At 52.4% G+C, this 18690-nt stretch overlaps 2 protein-coding genes across 6 annotated transcripts in view; both read right to left on the bottom strand.

Moving 5' to 3' along the window:
- Window positions 1-36: 36 nt before the first annotated feature.
- SPOUT1 (SPOUT domain containing methyltransferase 1) lies at window positions 37-6998 on the bottom strand. Its single transcript, XM_065879770.1, has 12 exons — window positions 6963-6998; window positions 6288-6333; window positions 5847-5972; window positions 4441-4600; window positions 4136-4225; window positions 3985-4034; window positions 3626-3756; window positions 2105-2177; window positions 1909-2007; window positions 1321-1423; window positions 1033-1180; window positions 37-105 (listed from the first exon to the last, which is right to left on the bottom strand). The coding sequence occupies exons 1-12, from the start codon at window positions 6996-6998 to the stop codon at window positions 37-39; spliced, it is 1131 nt and encodes a 376-aa protein (XP_065735842.1).
- Window positions 6999-11569: 4571 nt separating this feature from the next.
- KYAT1 (kynurenine aminotransferase 1) overlaps window positions 11570-18690 on the bottom strand; it is a 32876-nt gene continuing 25755 nt past the window's right edge. For 3 of the 5 annotated variants that reach the window (XM_065879765.1, XM_065879764.1, XM_065879768.1), the window contains 10 exons: window positions 16399-16548; window positions 16232-16318; window positions 15861-15989; window positions 13569-13689; window positions 13148-13224; window positions 12930-13019; window positions 12625-12811; window positions 12466-12545; window positions 12222-12308; window positions 11570-12124 (listed from right to left, as the gene is read on the bottom strand). In XM_065879765.1, coding sequence (XP_065735837.1) covers window positions 12059-12124; window positions 12222-12308; window positions 12466-12545; window positions 12625-12811; window positions 12930-13019; window positions 13148-13224; window positions 13569-13689; window positions 15861-15989; window positions 16232-16318; window positions 16399-16548 — 1074 coding nt within the window. In that variant the 3' untranslated portion in view covers window positions 11570-12058. The remainder of the gene's footprint in view (window positions 12125-12221; window positions 12309-12465; window positions 12546-12624; window positions 12812-12929; window positions 13020-13147; window positions 13225-13568; window positions 13690-15860; window positions 15990-16231; window positions 16319-16398; window positions 16549-18690) is intronic. The other 2 variants (XM_065879766.1, XM_065879767.1) reach the window with 2 other exon arrangements.

Here is an 18690-nt window from a genome sequence, read left to right on the forward strand (position 1 = left end):
CACTGCTTCTGTGCCATCTTGGGCCCGACAGAACCTTCAGCTGGGCCGGGCACCTGCGTGGGTGAGGCCAGGCTGCAGGGCAGCCAGGGAGATGAGGATGGCTTCCTGGAAGAGAAGCACAGCAACAGGCTGGGGCCTGGGAAGCTAGCGGGTGCCCCACTGCCCAGGACCCAGCCCCTTGGGGCATGCTGCCCTCAGCAGGGCCTGGGGTAGGGGGGTTGTGAAGCACAGGCCCAGCTTCATCCTGCAAATCTTGTCACTGGCCAGGAAAGGGCCTCACCTCTCTGCTTCTAGGTATCTTCCTCTGTAAAATGGGGATGACCGTAATAGCTGCCTCCCAGGGTCGGGGAGGGGGAGGGGGAGGGGTTGGTGATGGGCAGGAGGGCCCTCTGTGCAGCTGTCGGAAGGGTGGGAGCAGGGATTCCTGCTGGGAGGCTGTAGCTGGCAAGCGTGCAACACCTGGCCCTGGCAGGGCTCTCAGGGACAGGTAGACTGAGGCTGTCCACCTGTTTGGTCACCACCCTTTGAGACCAGTGGAAGGAGTGGCACCTTCCCCCAGGAAGTGCCCACAGGTACAGCGTTCTGTGCTGCCCTCAGAAGTGGCTGCCCAGGTGGAAGGCTCTCAGAGCTGGTCGCATCCTGTCCCCCGTGGGACAGAGGTGCCAGAGAGGAGGGCTGCCCTGCCCACCAGGGTCAGACACGGGGAAGTGGAACACGGAGCGTATAGCTAAGGGAACAGGCCTAGAGCAGGGATGGGTGGGGTCTCCTGGGTCAGCCAGGTGCTCCTGGAGCAGCTGGATGGGCACCAGCACCCAGGATTCCCAACTCCCAGCCTACTCTCAACTTGTCCCTGCTGCAGTTCTGCTGTGGTGAGAGGCCAAACGGGGCGAGGAGGCTGGCTCGGGGCAGCCCTGGGCGGGGTGGGGGACCGGGAGAAGTTGCAGCGCCCCACTTTGGACGGACCCCAAGGCTCCAGCCCCTGCTGATGGTGAGCAGGCTGGGCCTGGAGGTCGGGGGGGTGGGCGGGCTCACCTCGGTGCGGATGGTGCGGCTGCCCTGCTTGGGGCAGGTGTTGACGTACCGGTCGAAGAGGACACTGGGCTCAGCCACCTCCAGGTTGGGGTCAGCATCCACTCCAGCTTCCAGCCCTTGGAGGCCCCCAAACACCACGAGAGCGTGCCTGGCGCCCACAGGAGGGGGGTCACTGAGTGCAGCCCCCAGGGCTCTCAGCCCCCCATATGCGCAGAGGCCCGGTCCGTATAGCTCTGCCCCCACCAGTCCTGTCCCCTGCTGCGTTCCTCCTCCCCTGGCTGGACCCACCTGAAGTTGGGAAGCTGGGCGGAGGCCACGTCTGAGCCTCGCTCTGATGTCCCAATGGTCAGGTCATAGCCGTCCTGGAAGGGGGCCTCAGCAAACACAGCACCTGGTGGGGAGGCAGGCTCACTGGGGGCTCTGTTCCCCACAGGCCACTGCCACGTGGCTGCACGTGCGTGTTGGGGGGCGTGGCTTAGGTAAGAGAGCCACAGCCAGGCCCCTCCCTCTTGCTGGGAAGTCAGTGGTGGAACAGGCAGAGACCGTGCGTGTACCAGCTTGGGGAGACAAAGCAGAGGGTGGGGAGGAAGGAGCTCCAAAAGCAAGTAGTGGACCTCTGACTTATCTGGCCCTTTTGCCCCCATTCCCGACCCCATGGCAGACATTATTAAAGATGCTTTTCCTCAGAAGTCCTTAAAAGCATTCCAGGCAGTGCACTCAAGGAGACCAAGGCCCAGAGAAGGAAAGGCACTTGCCCAAGTCACACGGCAAATGAGTAGGGTTAGGACCCCGGTCTGACTTTTGGGTCAAGCAAGGCTCTCTGTGGCCTCCCAGAGAGAGAGGACGGATATTCACAGGAGGAAGCTCTGTCCTTACTGAGGCAGGAGGCCAGGCGGACCGTGTAGCCCCAGTAGAGACCAGCTTTGGTGCGAGGGTCCTGTGACGACACAACTTTTCCACGGTAGGTCTTGCTTTCTGGAGGGGAAGCAGACAGGCTGTGAAGACGGGGTGAGGGGACAAGGAAGTGGTTCTGAGCCCGCAGGCGGGCCAGGCTGGGGACGCTTTAGGGTACCTGGGAGCTGCTGCTGGTTCAGCCGCACCGTCACCCGGAGTCCAGGCTCCAAGTGCTTGTCGATCTTCACCTCCTGGGAAGAAGCCAGAAGAAACTGGTGCTGTCCTCCGCAGGAGAGCGGGGGTCGCTGCTCTCCCAGACACAGGGGCACCCCAGGGGTCCACGTCACCCTTCGAGCCCCGCTCCCCGGCACCCGGGCCAGACCTGCTCACAGAGACCATTCTTTTATTATTAATTAATTAATTAATTTTGGCTGCATTGGGTCTTCGTTGCTGCACACGGGCTTTCTCTAGTTGCAGCGAGCCGGGGCTGCTCTTCGTTGCGGTGCACGGGCTTCTCATTGCAGTGGCTTCTCTGGCTGCGGAGCGCGGGCTCTAGGCGCACGGGCTTCAGTAGTTGTGGCGCTCAGGCTCAGTAGTTGTGGCTCTTGGGGGTCTAGAGCTCAGGCTCAGTAGTTGTGGCGCACGGGCTTAGTCGCTCCGCGGCATGTGGGATCTTCCCAGAGCAGGGCTCGAACCCGTGTCCCCTGCATTGGCAGGTGGATTCCGAACCACTGCGCCACCAGGGAAGTCCAAGAGACCATTCTTGCAAAACGACTACTGCAAGACACTGGTCCAGGCCTGGCACAGAGTAGGAAGTATTTCATGAGTAGATTAAATCCCAGTTTCCTACATTTTGGTGCCTATGCCACTTACTAGCTATAGCAGTTTGAGTGGTCACTTAACCCCTCTGAGCCTTAGTGTCCTAATCTGTCAAACAGAAGATGTTCCGTAAATAATACCTATTGTTACACTGCAGGGGGCCTGGCATGAAGTAAATGCTGACTACATAGGAGCCTGTGACGAAGGACACTTGATGTTTGCGTTTTGTCCCAGTTTTAGTTTATTTTTTCCCCCCACCGCGCTGCATGGCTTGTGGAATCTCAGTTGCCTGACCAGGGATTGGACCCACGCCCTTGGCAGTGAAAGCGTGGAGTCCTAATCAATGGATTATGAGGGAATTCCCTTGTCCCAGTTTTGAATTCAGGATGGGACACTTTCTCTTTTGAGGGTTTCACATTCATTTCTCTCTTCATCTGGGTCTGGGTCATCCTGTTCTGTTTTTAGCCAGTTACCTCAGATCTGTTCTTTTTGAGGGGAGGGGATCCTCATCTGTTTAAATGTTTCTGCCTCCTTCTCTAGGAGACTTAGGATTAATAGGTGGCAAATGAATGCTCCGAGCCCTGGCTTGGCAGCACCCTGGAACAGCCCCAGAGGCATTGTGAACTTGATTTTCCCGGGTTTTGTTTTGGTTTGTTTTTCGTATAAGGACTATCTTCTGTTGATTTGATTTTTCTAAAACAGTAAATTTTGCTCCTGGCTTTATCTGTTGAGCCCCATTTTAGGCACTTCTCTGGCCCAAATCTGCATCAATGGGGGACTGGCAGGCAGAGATGCCTGGGGCCAGGGCTCCCTACCCATGTGCCCTCCGTAGCCAGGGTGTGTCTGGGAAACGTGTCTCGACCCACCGTCCAATTCCTACCTTCTTCATGCCACAGTTGACAAAGGAGCCCTGGCCCGGCCGGGTGGGCCGGTCCACCACGATGCCCTCTCGGAACTCGGATTCCTCATCCTGACGCATGTGGTGAGGGCTGTCCAAGGGGTTCAGGAGCCCTGTGGTTGGGGAGGGCCAGGAAGATTCTGGGAGGTGCAGAGGCACACGGAGGGGTAGAAGGTAAGGCTGGGAACCCTGGTTCAGGTTCCAGCTCTGCCACAGATCTGCTGCTTACCACCAGCCACAGGCCTTGCCCTGCCTGGGCTTGCTTTCCCAACTGTACCATGATTTCTCAGGGTCTGGGGGATGATCCATGGGAAATGGGGGTCAGCCACCCCCAGCCTTACCTGCAAACAGTAGATCCTGATGCTTGGGGAAGAATGCTTTTCTTAGGTACCTAGGAAAGGACGCACATCTCAGGGAGGCCACCTCCCATCCGACCTGCACAGTGACCACCCCTCCCACATGCTCTGGCAAGTCTGTCCTTCATGCCCTTACTGTGGACACTCTAGGTACTGCAGGATCCGGGCCAGCTGCACGCATGCCTGCCCCTTCTTGCCGACTCCCCTGAATTCCCCCTCCACAGTCCTGGAGAGAGAAAGAAAGGGCTCAAGCCCACCGGGTTTCCTTCAAGAGCTCCTCCCCCCAGTATGACCTCTGCAGCGCCCCTGCTTTGCAACTCGACCCGCCAGGGTTACAATGGGGGCATTCAGACAGGATCCTCAGCCCAGGCAAGTAGGCAGGGAAAAAAGGGAAGCCCAGCCAATCATGGCAGCCCCGGGGCCCGCTGGATGGCCCCTCACTTGGCATCTTGGCCCTCTTCATCAAACACCACAATCTCATCCACACAGAAGATGGTGCAGGCTCTAGCAATCTGGCCGGCCAGGTAGGTGCGAAGCTCGGGCGACTGGGCGTTGTCCAGGATGGAGCCCGGAAGGGCCACGCTCAGGGTGTAGTGCCGCCCTGGGCAGGACAGGGGTGTTCATGGTCAGCCAGAGAGGCCAGGGCCATCCCTCCCCTCCCTTGCTCTAATCCCAGGGCCCAGAGTTAGAGAATTTTCCTACTGTGAGGAGTTTTGAGCTAACTCCCCTCTCTGGGCCTCGACCTCTCCAGGAAGAAAATGGAATCAGGTCTCCAGGACGCCCATAAGAAGGGCGTACCACTGGGCCAGGCAAGGGAGCGGTTAGAAGAACTGACCTATATTCACATCCTCTGCCCCCTACCGCCTCAGCTCTCCAGGCGTCAAATAGGGAAGATAATGAGTTAATATTTATTCTTAGTGCCTTTTATATGTGCACGTTTAACCAATAATCCTAGGAAGTAGGTACTACCATGATCCTGATTGAGAGGTGGGGAACCTTCAGCCCACAGAGGTCAAATATGTGACCCAAGGTCACACAAAAGGTAGGACAGCTGGCTTCAGAGGGACCACCACACTTTCCCTCCCAGAGTTGTCCAAAGGGAGCCACAGGAGATAAAGGGCTTTCCTGGTGTCAGACAGCTGACATGCTCAGTTTCTGTCCCCACTGTCACCATCATCACTGGTAACCACTGGGCTTACAGAGTACAGTATGGCCCCCTGACCCTCCAGACCTTTGGGTCTGGCCGAGGAGGAAAGATACAACTTGTTAGGGTAGATCCAAATGTACGAACACGGAAGGACATCCAGGACACAATGTGGGATGAGAAAAAACAGCTCCAGAAGTACGTGGATAAAGCAGTCTCAACTTTTGTAAAACTGTATCTGTATACCTCCCTATCTATATATAAGTGGGTGTTAACATAGCTGGAGAAACGTTAACTGCAATGTTTGCTGGGATTTTTCCTTTCTTTATTGTTTTCTGTATTGTTTGGGGAGTTTTGTTTTGAGCATGTATTATTTAATGAGAAAAAAGAGACATTCTTATTATGAAATCAAAATAATTAAATGAAAAGTGAAATTAAAGCACGGTGATCAATAAAAAAGGAAAAAAATTAACTATCATATTACAATGATGAGGTTCTAGAGGCATAAAGTGGTGATATATGATGCTTACCCTCCACAGAATCAAAATCTACCTAAGTAGGAAGTTAGGACTCAGTTTTCTGGGTCCCTCCCATTCTCTGAGCCTCATTTTCTCCATCAGGACAAGATGTCTGGACCCACTGGCCCCTAAGGGCCCTTCCAGCTGTAACATTCTCTGCCCTACCGAGGGCCCAGCTTGCTCACCCCGATCCTCCCTCTGGGCAGCTGCCTCCTCCTCCTGCTGTCGCTTTGCCTGTTCCTCCTGCACTCGCTGCCGCTCCAGTTTCTTCATCATCTTGAGATCCTTCCACTTCTTTTTCTCCTCTTTTTCTGGATAAGAGGACATCCCGATTGGTGGAGGGAAGAGGGACTTGGAGGTGAGGAGGACTTGGAGCAGTCCAGGAGGTGATGTCCTCTCAGTAGGGGCAGCCTGGGCTCTCCAATGCTGCTGAGACAGCAGCCAAAGGCGCCTCCCAGGGCTTCTGGCCCCGTCTTCTCCATTTTGGGTACTGTGGGACCTAGAGGGGCCAAATCTGGTGGCTTTTCCCCAAGATTCAGCTGTGCACTGATGGAGTGGCCTCGGGGAGAGGTGAGCACAGACGCTCAGCTCCCCATCTGAGCCCACCGCCCCGGTCCCTTACTTACTCTGTTGCTTCCATTTTCGCCACTCCACCCTCTGGCCATGTTCACCCTGGAGTAGGGGTGGGAGGAGATGTAGGAGTGAGGCTGAATGGTCACACCCGAGAGGATGTGGTTGGTGCTCCACAGCTGTCCCCTCTCTTTAAATGGAGGTGGTGAGGAAACGAGGAAACCCTCCCCCCGCCCCCCACGCCACACTCCTGCTGCCCAGAGAAAGCGTCAGGAGGGCAGGGACCTGTCGTACCCCCAGTGCCTGAGACCACACCTGGCACACAGTAAGCGTTCAATAAATTGTTTAATGAGTTCCCACTGGAGAGAAGAGGAAACAGGTTCAGGGGGACAGGACCTGCCCACTGTCGCCCTGGTGTCAGAAGAGATACGCCACAAAAGGGCTCGGGATTCCGAGCCGGGTCCGGTCTTCTGAATCCGGGCCCCGGGCAATGAGTTACCCAACGCAGCCCCGGCTCCGACTCGAACCCCGGCTCCCACCTCGAACCCCGGCTCCCACTTCCGGTTCTCATCTGGACAGGGGTGCTTGAGGCCATGAGCATGCGGCACCTCGGGGACTCGGGCCGCGGAGCAGCGACGAGCAGGGCCAGGCCCCGCCACGGGCCCCCAAGCGGCTCTTTCTCCTGCCTCCACCCCGCGCCCTGCCGCGGGATCCCACATCCCTCCACCTACCGGGCCGCAGGGCCTCTTCCTCCCGCGCTCCGCCATGTTCGTCGCACACCGTCGGCCCCGCCCAGCCAATCAGACTCACCCCTTCCGCCAACACCTCCTCCGAGCCGTCCAATCGGAGAGCCAATGGCGTGCGAGGGCGCGGCCTATGCGCCGGGCTGAGGGAGTGTGTGGGCCTGGGACTGGCTCCTGGGGGCGGGCTCCCGGGGGTGGGCGGGGCTCATCGCAGGCCTGGGTGTCCAAAGACGCACGGTATCCGGTTCTCTCCTGAACCCTTGGACGATAGGAGAGCTACCCTCTCTCCTCCCGTCGGGCGCGAAACTCAAAGCTCAGCTTGGTTTTACACATGGGGACCCTGAGGCACAGAGCTGGAGTGTGATTCAGAGCTGGCAATAATTTAATCCAATTATTTTATAGATTCGTTCATTTACTCTCTTTTAATTATCAGACTTTACTTTTTTAGAGATTTAGGTTTACCGAAAATTGAACAGATAGTACAGAGTTCCCACATAACCCCCACTCAGTTTCTGTTGTTCACATGTGTTAATGTGTACATTTGTTATAGTTGATGAACCTATATTGATGCATTGTTCATAGTTTACATTAGGGTTCACTCTTTGTGTTGTACATTCTAACAGTTTTGACAAATGCATAATGTCATATATCTACCGTTACAGTATCATACAAAATTGATTCACTGCCCTAAAAATCCTCTGTGCTCCACCTACCTCCCCCACTCCTCAAGCCCCTGGTAACCACGGGGACCCTGATCTTTTTTACTGTCCCTATAGTTTTGCCTTTTCCGGAATGTCATATAGTTGGAATCAGACAGTATGCAGCCTTTTCAGACTCCCTTCTTTCACTAAGCAACATGCATTTAAAGTTCCTCTAAAGTAGGAGATAGATGGGCCCCTGGGCTGGACAGCTGGGGTTTGTCAAGTGGAGTAACACTGAAGCTGTGTTCTCACCCAGATGCTCCAAGGTCAAAGCTAGTGGCAGAAGCTGAGCTCTGCTGAAGTAAAGAGATAAGATAACCACTCCTGAGGTCAAGGAAAACTTCCTGTCTGGACATGTGCAGGACGGCTCCTTGGGGGTCAAAAAGGGAGGGGGCACCACCCCATAATAAGTGTGGACATATACACACAGGCCTCTGCGGTGGAATCCATCTTAGCAAAAAGTTGCACACGCAGCTTGGGGAGGGTCCTAGGACCAGTCATGTGTGAAAAAAGAAACGAGATAATTGGCCAAAGGTAAACAAAGACCAGGAAGAACTGTCCTATATAAGTGATTTAAATTGCCTCTTTACTCCACTCCTCCCCATTAGAAAGGATGCCCACACCCTTTCTCTCTGGGTGTGTATTTCTGCCTAGCTTCGACTTAAATGAATAAACTGTTTCTCTGTGTGCTCTCCCATAGTGCTGTGTCTCTAATAATAAACTTTGTACCTGTTTTTTACAGTTTTTGCCTCCTTGAAACATTCCTGCTCTCAAATGGGGGAAAGAGCCAGGGCCACTTTGCTTCTAGCCTCTAGCCCCTGGTGCTCTAGCGGCTAGGATTCCTGGTTTTCATCTGGGCTACGCAGGTTCAATTCCTGGGCAGGGAACTAAGTCCTCACTGCTGTCTCTCCGAGATCTCCTCCATATCTTCTAATGGCTTGACAACTCATTTCTTTTTCTTTTTTTTTTTTAATAGTAGGTTGAAGATATAATTTTTAAAAATTTATTTATATTTATTCATTTATTTGGTTGCGCCAGGTCTTAGTTGCAGCTCGCCGGCTCCTTAGTTGTGTCATGCGAACTCTTAGTTGCTACATGCATGTGGGATCTAGTTCCCTGAGCAGGGATTGAATCCGCGCCCCCTGCACTGGGAGTACGGAGTCTTAACCACTCCACCACCAGGGAAGTCCCCGATAGCTCATTTCTTTTTACTGCCGGATACTATTCGTTGTATGGCTATGCCACTGTGTGTCTATCCATTCACCTTTTGAAGGACATTTGGTTGCTTCCAGTATTTGGCAATTATGAATAAAACTGCTGCAAATATTCATGTGCAGGTTTTTGTGTGGACATGAATTTTCAGCTCATTTGGGTAAATAGCTGGAAGTCTGATTGCTGGATCCAACAGTAAGACTATGTTTAGCTTTGTAAGAAATTGCCAAACTGGGAATTCCCCGGTGGTCCAGTGGCTAAGACTCCTTGCTCCCAATGCAGGGGCCCCGGGTTCAATTCCTGGTCAGGGAACTAGATCCCACATGCATGTAGCAACTAAGAGTTCGCATGACACAACTAAGGAGCCCACACGTGGCGACGAAGATCCTGTGTGCCGTGACTAACACCCGGCGCGGCCAAATAAATAAATAAAAAGAAATGGCCAAGCTGTCTTCCAAAGCGGTTATACCAGTTTGCATTCCTACCAGCAAGGAATGAGATACACTTTCTTTTTTAAATAATAAATTTGAGTCAATATTCATCCAATCAACAAATATTTATCAAGCAGATCCTATTTTGAGGCTGGAACTCCCTGTGCTAACCGCCAGGGACACAATGGTAGGGAAAGCAGATACTCATCTGGAGTTTACAACCTAGTAGAGGAGAGATTCATTTCTAATTCAAAGTGTGTGTTAACATTACAGGGGTTGTGTTTATTTCACCATTCCCCGCTCTCCCCTATCTGAATGAAAGGCAAAGTCATTTATGCATCTCAGGTTGGCTGAGGTTACTCAGTCTAAGATCTGGAACCTCTGTAGAGTCACAGATTTGAGTTATGGGCAGATTCTGGATTGGTTCATGAGACATGAAACCTTTGGTCAGGGTGGTTCTATCCAAGAAATCTATGGGTTTACCCCATTGAGGACTTTCTTATCATCAGGCTATGTGTAGTATGGCAAAGGGGCTCCAACCCTGAGCCTCTGAGTTGTTATTTTGTTTCATAATCTTGACTTTGGAACAGTGATAGTATTACAAAGTCATAGTTGGGAAAGGAAGAAGTGTCCTGGGACTTCCCTGGTGGTCCAGTGGTTAAGACTCTGCACTTCCAGTGCAGGGGGTGCAGGTTTGATCCCTGGTCCGGGAACTAAGATCCCATGTGCCACCTGGCCAAAAAATAAATAATTTTAAAAATTAAAAAAAAAAAAAAAAGGAAGTGTCCTGTCATAACACCAAGTATGTTCCAAACAGCAATTCTCTGACACCAAGTGGGTATCCTACACTTCAATTAAATTCTGACAAGTTGGCACAGAACTCATAGGTTAAGGGATCAGTCCCACAAGACTGTCTCCCACTTCAGATGTCAGCAGCAAGTGGGGTCACCAGCCACCCCCACTTCTGCCTGGCCGACTACAAATTCCAGCATTTCCATGACCACCCCCCAGATTCAATAATTTGCTGAAACAATTCACAGCCCTCAGGAAAGTGCTATACTTACAATTAGAATTTCATTAGAGAAGGTAACAACCCAGGAACAGCCAAATGGAAGAGGTACATAGACTAAGGTCTTGGGAGAGGGGGGTGCAGAGGTTCCATGCCCTCTCCGGATGGGCCACCCTACCAGCTCATCGATGTGTTCACCAACCCAGAAGGTCCTTGAGCCTCAGTGATTCAGGGTTTTTATGTGGGATTTTATTACATATGCACATCTGATTAAATCATTAGCCACGGGACTGAACTCAATGTCCAGTCCCTTTTCCCTCCCTGAGGTCTGGGTTTGAGGCTGAAAGTTCTGACCCTCTAATCACATGGTTGAAGGGGTTCATTCTGAGTAACAAAAGACACTACTAACACTCATGGAATTACAAGGGTTTTAGGAGCTCTGCGCCAGGAACCAGGGACAAAGACCAAATGTATTTTATTATCCTATATGTTCCCATCAGCTCCCCAGTTAAATATGTGATATGAGCAAAACCCATGAGCTTGCTATGCAAATGCAACTTCAAGACAATTCCCCAGCACCACCTTCCAAATGATTTCAGGAGTTGCGTTGCTTTCCAGTGGGAGGCCCACCCCTGGGATCAAATCTCATTTCTACATTTTACCAGCTGGATGGCCTCAGGTAAGTCCCCTCACCTCCAAAGCGGTTTCCTCACCTGTAAAATGGAGGCAGTAACTCCTGTCTCAGAGGGTCCTTTAATGAGATGGTGTGCATCCAAGTGCCCGGCATATAGGGGTGAGCAGTAAATGTTAGAGGAAACATTCCTTTCCCCTTCTGTCTAATTATGTAATCCCTGGCAATCCTGGCCTGGACTCTGATTCCTGTGGGGTGTGACTGTCCGAGTCTTCCCTGTTAGACACTCAACTGAGGCCCCCATCACACACACACACACACACACACACACACACACACACACACACACACACCCCACACCACCACCACCACCAACAACAACGGTAACACACACCATCTGGGCCCCTAGGCCTGGTTTTACCATTAACTAACTGGGTGGCCTCAGACAAGGTCCAAGTCCCTGCCCTTCTTTGGGCCTCAAAACACATTTGTACAAAGAGTCTGGGATCTGAGGTTCAGGGAGGTGGGAGTTGCCTTCCATTCTGACTAAGCCCCCATCTGCAACCAGCACCAGGGTGTGAAGCAGAGAGAAGCAGCCAATAACAGTTTGAATAACTTAAAACTTTATTATGGGCAAAAGTACTGGCTTGAACAGTCAAGCCTAAGGGCAACTTTCCAAAATCAAGCTTAGATAAGGAAAGGGAGGGATGCCTGAGGCCTGGATGGGGCCAATGCAAGGCTGGGGCCAGTGCTGAGACCCAAGGTCAGTACACTATTGAACTCTGCCCTCTGAGTCCCAGCTGAGTCTGGGGAGGCCAGAGGGGACCCAAGACCATGTAGCCCAGCACAGGGAGGACCAGGGAGAGGCCTCGGTCAGGCCTCCTTCACCTCTGCAACAGGAACACAGCTATGCACCATGGGGAAGTGCTCCTGACTGTCCCAAGACCAAAAGGGGGGCTCTTCCCTGAGGTTATTCTGTGTTACAGAGAAGAGATCCTCCAGTACCATCTACCCCCAACCTGGGAATGGCTGAAACCTGGACAAAGACAGAGCCCTGCAGAGTGTCAGGGAGCAGGCAGTGCAGGGCCCAGGGGGTGATGTCAGGGCCTAAGCTCATCCTTCCACTTCTGTAGCTTCTTGTCCATGGCCCGGAGCGTGGATTCATCCTGCACCAACACAGATTGGTCCTGCCCCTCTCCCCATACCCGCAGGAGGCATGGGGAGGCTTGAGGAGGTCTTCCCTCCCCCAGGCCTGTCCTTTACCTTCATGAAACAGAAGCGGATATAGTGGTCAAAGAGCTCCTGATGTGGCACGCTGCAGAAGATGGAGACCGGGATGGCCATCAAGCCCTGTGGAGGAGGAAGCCCATGTCTCAGCGGCCCCACCTCTGGGGGGCTCCAGGGGGTCAGAGACTGGACTTTGGCACATCAGCCCCCTGGTCAGGCACCCTTAGCAGTGCACAGCCTGTAACACGTACACAGCGGCCCTGGCAGAGGCCCAGCCCACCTTGTTCTTGATCATCCACTTGACAAAGCGTCTGTCGTAGGGCTCATCTGCAGCTCCAGGCAAGTTGGGCATCTTGCTCTCTGGGGGACAGAGGCCAGGCTGAGCCCTGAGCAGCCTCCAGGACCCTGTACCTGGCCCAGCCCGGCCAGTCCCACTCACTGAATTCCGAGATGTCTGTGATGAGGAAGTAGCTGCCCTGGGGGATCACGGGCCTCAGGCCTACAGACTTCAGGCTCTGTATCATGTGGTCACGGCAGCGCTGTATGGCCTGTGGGAGCTGCACAAAGTAGCTGCTGGGTTGGCCGAAGTGCAGTTGCTCCCGCTCAAAGCTCTGGGCTACTGCAGCCTGGGGAGGGCGGAGGGACAAGCAGGTCAGGTGTGACCTGACCTTGGAGCCAGCCCGAACTCCTTTCTTGCCCCACTCCCTCCCCCGGTGGGGTGGGTCCTGCCCCCCCCCACTTCACCTGGGCCTGTGTGGGACAGTGGAAGATGGAGTTCTGGTGCATGGTGCGCAGGTGCTTCAGGAGACTGTCCGGGCCTAGGACCCAGCCCACCTGGACCAGGAACATAGGTAGGGGGTGAGGCTCTTCGGGGCCTGACCAAACCCTTTCTGGATTTCCAGGCCAGACTCGCCTACCAAGGCTTGTAGAGGGAGGGGTCACCCCCGCCCTCGTTGACTCACCTTCCAGCCTGTGGCGCTAAAGGTCTTGCCAGCGCTGCCAATGGTCAGGGTGCGTTCCCACATGCCAGGGAGGGTGGCTGCCCAAGGCCAAAGAACGCAGCCGCTGAGATGGGGGTGGGGGCAGGGGAGGGGTGGGGGCTGGACCCCAGCAGGCACTCAGGCTCTCAACGCTCCGGATTCCACCATGTGCTAAGCTACTCCCAGGACTTATTTGAGCTCACCCTCATGACAACCCTGGGAGGCAGGTGCCATGTGTTCCCCTGTCCTCAGAGAGGTGAAGTCACTGCCCCAGGTCACCTGACCTGTGTGGGTCTAGACCCCTCGGTCCTAATCAACAGGCCTGCGCTGACACCCAGACTGGGCTCAAGGCCCTGCCACAAATGTCCAGGGGAACGGGGGCACCCTGGCCGGCTCGGCTCACCGATGCTGACGTGCTGGCACCCGTCGTAGACCAGCCACTGGTAGACCTCGTCGGTGATACACACCACGTCATGCTGCTGGCACAGGCTGGCCACCAGCTCCAGTTCTGCCCTGGAGAACACCTGCAGGGACCATCCCCAAACAGAGAGGCCTGCTTACAGAGATGAAAAGACAGGGCCAGAGCCGGTGCTGAGGGCTTTTCTGTCCCATCCTATCCTTGCAACAGTGACCCTGTGAAGTTGGTTGTGAGATAACAGAAAATGCATATATATATATATGTGTGTGTGTGTGTATATATATATATATACACACACACACACACACACACACACACACATACATATATATATATATCTGCCCCAATTCCTGGCACAGAACTCCTAAAACCCTTGTAAATTACTAAGTGGTAAGAGCACTAGGAACATCTTTTGTTCTAATACTTGCTCTTTGATCCTGACCTAGACACAGGGCGGCTCTGGAAACTCTTGTAAATTCCTAAGTGATAAGAGCACTAGAAGTGGACTTCCCTGGTGGCACAGTGGTTAAGAATCCGCTTGCCTTCAATCCCTGGTCTGGGCAGATCCCACATGCCGCGGAGCAACTAAGCCTGTGCACCACAACTACTGAGCCTGTGCTCTAGGGCCCGTGAGCCACAACGACTGAGCCCTCGTGCCACAACTACTGAAGCCCATGCGCCTAGAACCTGTGCTCCACAACCACAACAAGAGAAGCCACCGTAATGAGAAGTCCGCGCACGGCAACAAAGAGTAGCCACTGCTCGCTGCAACTAGAGAAAGCCCATGCACAGCAATGAAGACCCAACACAGCCATAAATAAATAAATAAATAAATAAATAAATAAATTTATAACCAAAAAAAAAAAAAGAATCCGCCTGCCAGTGTGGGGGACACGGGTTCGAGCCCTGGTCCAGGAAGATCCCACATGCCACGGAGCAACTAAGCCCGTGCGCCACAACTACTGAACCTAAGCTCTAGAGCCCGTGAGCCACAACTACTGAGCCCGCATGCCACAACTACCGAAGCACACATGCTCTAGGGCCTGCATGCCACAACTACGGAGCCCAAGTGCTGCAGCTACTGAAGCTTGCACACCTAGAGCCTGTGCTCCGCAACAAGAGAAGCCACCACAATGAGAAGCCCATGCACCGCAACAAAGAGTAGCCCCCACTCGCTGCAACTAGAGAAAGCCTGCACGCAACAACAAAGACCCACTGCAGCCAAAAATAAATAAATTAAAAAAAAAAAGAGCACTAGAAGCATTTTTGCTCTAATGAGGCAACTCTAAGTGGGCTCTTGGATTGGGGCTGATCATCAGAAAGACGAAGCCATATTGGAAGTTTGGAATTTTCTCCAGAGAGGGCAGAGGGGCTGGAAATGGAGTTGATAATTGAAGCCTCCATAAAAATCCCAATAGGACAGGGTTCAGAGAGCTTGCAGGTGGGTGAGCACATCCAGGTACCAAGAGCTTGACACACCCCAGCTCCACAGGGACAGAAGCACCTGTGCTCGGGAACCTCCCAGACCTCACCCTACATGTCTCTTCATCAGGTTGTTCATCTGTATCCTTTACCGTATCCTTTAATAAACTGGTAACTGTAAGTAGGTGTTTCCCTGAGTCCTGTGAGCCACTCTAGCAAATTAATTGAACCGAGGAGGGGGTTGTGGGCACCTCAGATTTACAACCATAGGTCAGCAGCACAGGTGACAACCTCGACTTGTGACTGGTGTCTGGAGTGGGGTGGGGGGCAGCCTTGTGAGACTGAGCCCTTAACCTGTGGGATCTGACGCCATCTCCAGGTAGACAGTGTCAGAATTGAATTAAATTGAGTTGACTTGTGGGACACCCAGCTGGTCTCACAGAATTGCTTAGTGTGGGAAAAAAAAACACATATCTGGTGTCAGAAGCGTTTTGAGCGTGATAATGGTGTGACAGTAAAGGAGAGACACAGGTGGAAGCCTGGGTCTTCCTTCACATCAGTTCTGTCATGTTCCCATTTTCCAGATGAGAAACTGGAGAGGTGAAGTCACTGGCCCAGGTTCATGGGCAAGTCATGGAGATGTCCAGCCCGCTCCACCACCCGAGGCCTGATACCTTCCCTGGGGATCCCTGCCCCAGGCCCTGGGACGTCTGGGAGCTTCGGTCCTCAGAGCTCATCGCAGGTAGTCCTCCCACTTCACAGACAAAGAAACTGAGGCCCCATGGCAGCACAAGAGTAACAGAGCAGGGACGTGAGCCAATCTGGAGGGGTCCCCAGAGGAGGTCTCTCAGGTACCTTTCCCAGGGGGTTGTTGGGTGTGTTGAGGATAAGGGCTTTAGTGCGAGACGTGAACTTGCTGGCCAGCTCCGTGGGGTCCAGCTGCCAGCTGCTGCTGGAATCCAGTTCCCCATCCTGGTTGGGGCTCTGCAAGGAGGTGGGAGGGGGTGGCAATACTTACCCACATGACTTTCATCTCAAGAAAGTCAGCCTTCCTCCCCCCAGGTATCTCTCCCCACTGTCTCTCCTCTCGGGCTCTGGACACCCCTCTCCTCACCCTGGAGAAACTGCCCTCCTTCACTTCCTTCCTTCTTTCCCACCTCCCAGGGTTCAACCCAGCACACTCCTTGGACCCCTCTGCCCACCCACACCCCAACCAGCATCCTTACCGGCTTCAGGGACACAAACACAGGGCGACCCCCTGCCATCAATGTCATGGGCTCATAACAGTCAAAAAAGGGCTCGATGATGATGACCTGGTACAAGGATCAGATTGGCTGGGGTCGGCACCACCCTGACCCTTCACCCCCACCCAGCCCTGGCCTTGCCCACTCACCTCATCTCCTTCGTCCACCAGGGCCTGGAAGGCTGTGAACAGGGCCCCATAGGCACCCACAGTCACCAGCACGTTCTTGAGTGGGTCTATGTCCTGTCCCAGCAACTTCCCGAAGAAACTGGCCAGGATCTTCGTCAGGGGTGGATAACCCTGCCGGGACAGCAGGGGTCAGCGGCCTGGTTCAGCCTGGGCCCAGCCTCCCACTCAGATGCATCCAGGCAATTCTAGCATCTTCCAGCAGCAAGCCTTGGGGCAGAGTCAATTCCTGTGGGGTGAGTTCTTTCATCTCCATCGCCAGCGCATGCCATAAAGCCTGCTCTGTGCCAGGCCTAGCATCCAGGGCTGGGATCAGTGGGAAACCAGACAGAGTGTATGCCTTCGTGGAGCACAGTGCAACGGAGCCCTCAAAATAGCAGCAACTCCACACTTTAAACACCTCCCTCTAAGTTTAAGTAGCACTTTTGTGCCATCTAATCCTCTTGGCAGCCTTGCAAAAGAGGTATTATTTGATCCCCACCATTTGACTGGTAGAAAAACAGTGAGCCAGAGAAAGAAAATGACTTTCCCAAGGTCATGCCAGTTGAAGTGCAGGAATAGGACTTTATGTTGCAGCTTTGGAAGTACCCCACTTTGAGAGGAAGACTGGATCTGTATGCTTGTTTGTTGAGGACACTTATAAAACACTCCAGGCTGGGCTTCCCTGGTGGCGCAGTGGTTGAGGGTCCACCTGCCGATGCAGGGGACACGGGTTCGTGCCCCAGTCTGGGGAGATCCCACATGCCGCGGAGTGGCTGGGCCCGTGAGCTATGGCTGTTGAGCCTGTGTGTCCGGAGCCTGTGCTCCGCAACGGGAGAGGCCATAATAGTGAGAGGCCCACGTACTGCAAAAAAAAAACCCCAGACAAACAGACAAACAAAAAAAAAACACTCCAGGCTAAGCCAAGGGACTGAAACCTAAGGTCTAGAACTTAACTAAATAATTCACTAAACCAGAATTGACTACATAAAAATGAAAAATTTCTGTACAAAAAATATCCCATGAGCAAAGTTAAAAGACAAAGAGAGGAACACTGCAACATAAGAGAAAGAAATAAGATATTTAATATATAAAGAGCTCTTTCAAAGCAATAAGACAAAGATATACACCCAAATGAAAAAAACAACGTCAGGCATGAAAGAAAAAGTCCTGAGGCCCAATATGTACATGAAAAGAATGAACATTCCTGCCAGCTCTGAGACCAGCCTGTTGGTGGGTATGTGAGTAAACCTCACTAGAGGGCAATTTGACAATATCCAGCACAGGCTGAAATGCTTACACCCTTTGATTCTCTAGTTTTACTTCTTGGGATATATCTGAGAGAAATATTTACATATGTGTACAAAGGGATACACAAAGAGATATTCACTGTGGCATTGCTTAATAGTGAGATAACCAAACCAGATCATCAGTGTAGGGCTGGGTAAATAGATTATGGCACACCTAGGCAATCGGATACTATGCAGCCATCAAAAAGAATGAGGCTAATGGAGTACATATACACAATGGAATACTACTCAGCTATGAAAAATAATGAAATAATGCCATTTGCAGCAACATGGATGCAACTAGAGGTTATCATACTAAGTGAAGTAAGTCACAAAGAGAAAGACAAATACCATATGATATCACTTATATGTGGAATATAAAATATGACACAAATGAACCTATCTATGAAACAGAAACAGAATCAGGGACATAGAGAACAGACTGGTGGTTGCCAAGGGGGAGGGGGATGGGAGAGGGTTGGATGGGGAGTTTGGGATTAGCAGATGCAAACTGGTATGTATAGAATGGATAGACAACAAGGTCCTACTATATAGCACAGGGAACTATATTCAATATCCTATGATGAACCATAATGGAAAAGAATATGAAAAAGAATGTATGTCTGAGTCACTTTGTTGTACAGCAGTAATTAACACAACATTGTAATTCAACTATACTTCAATAAAAAATAAATTAAAAAAAAAAGAATGAGGCTGTTTTGACATGGAAAGATGCCTATGTCATACTATTTAGTGAAATAAGTTATAGAACATTACTAGAGTATGAGTCCATTTGTGTTAAGAAACACAAATCTCACATGTGGGCATGTGAATGTGTGTGTGTTTATACAAGCATTTTTAAAAGTTAAAAGTTCAGGGGACTTCCCTGGTGGTGCAGGGGTTGAGAGTCCGCCTGCCAATGCAGGGGACACGGGTTTGGGCCCTGGTCCGGGAGGATCCCACATGCCGTGGAGCACCTGGGCTCGTG

Source organism: Phocoena phocoena, chromosome 6 (assembly GCF_963924675.1).
Source record: "Phocoena phocoena chromosome 6, mPhoPho1.1, whole genome shotgun sequence".
In the NCBI taxonomy this organism is placed as follows: domain Eukaryota; kingdom Metazoa; phylum Chordata; class Mammalia; order Artiodactyla; family Phocoenidae; genus Phocoena; species Phocoena phocoena.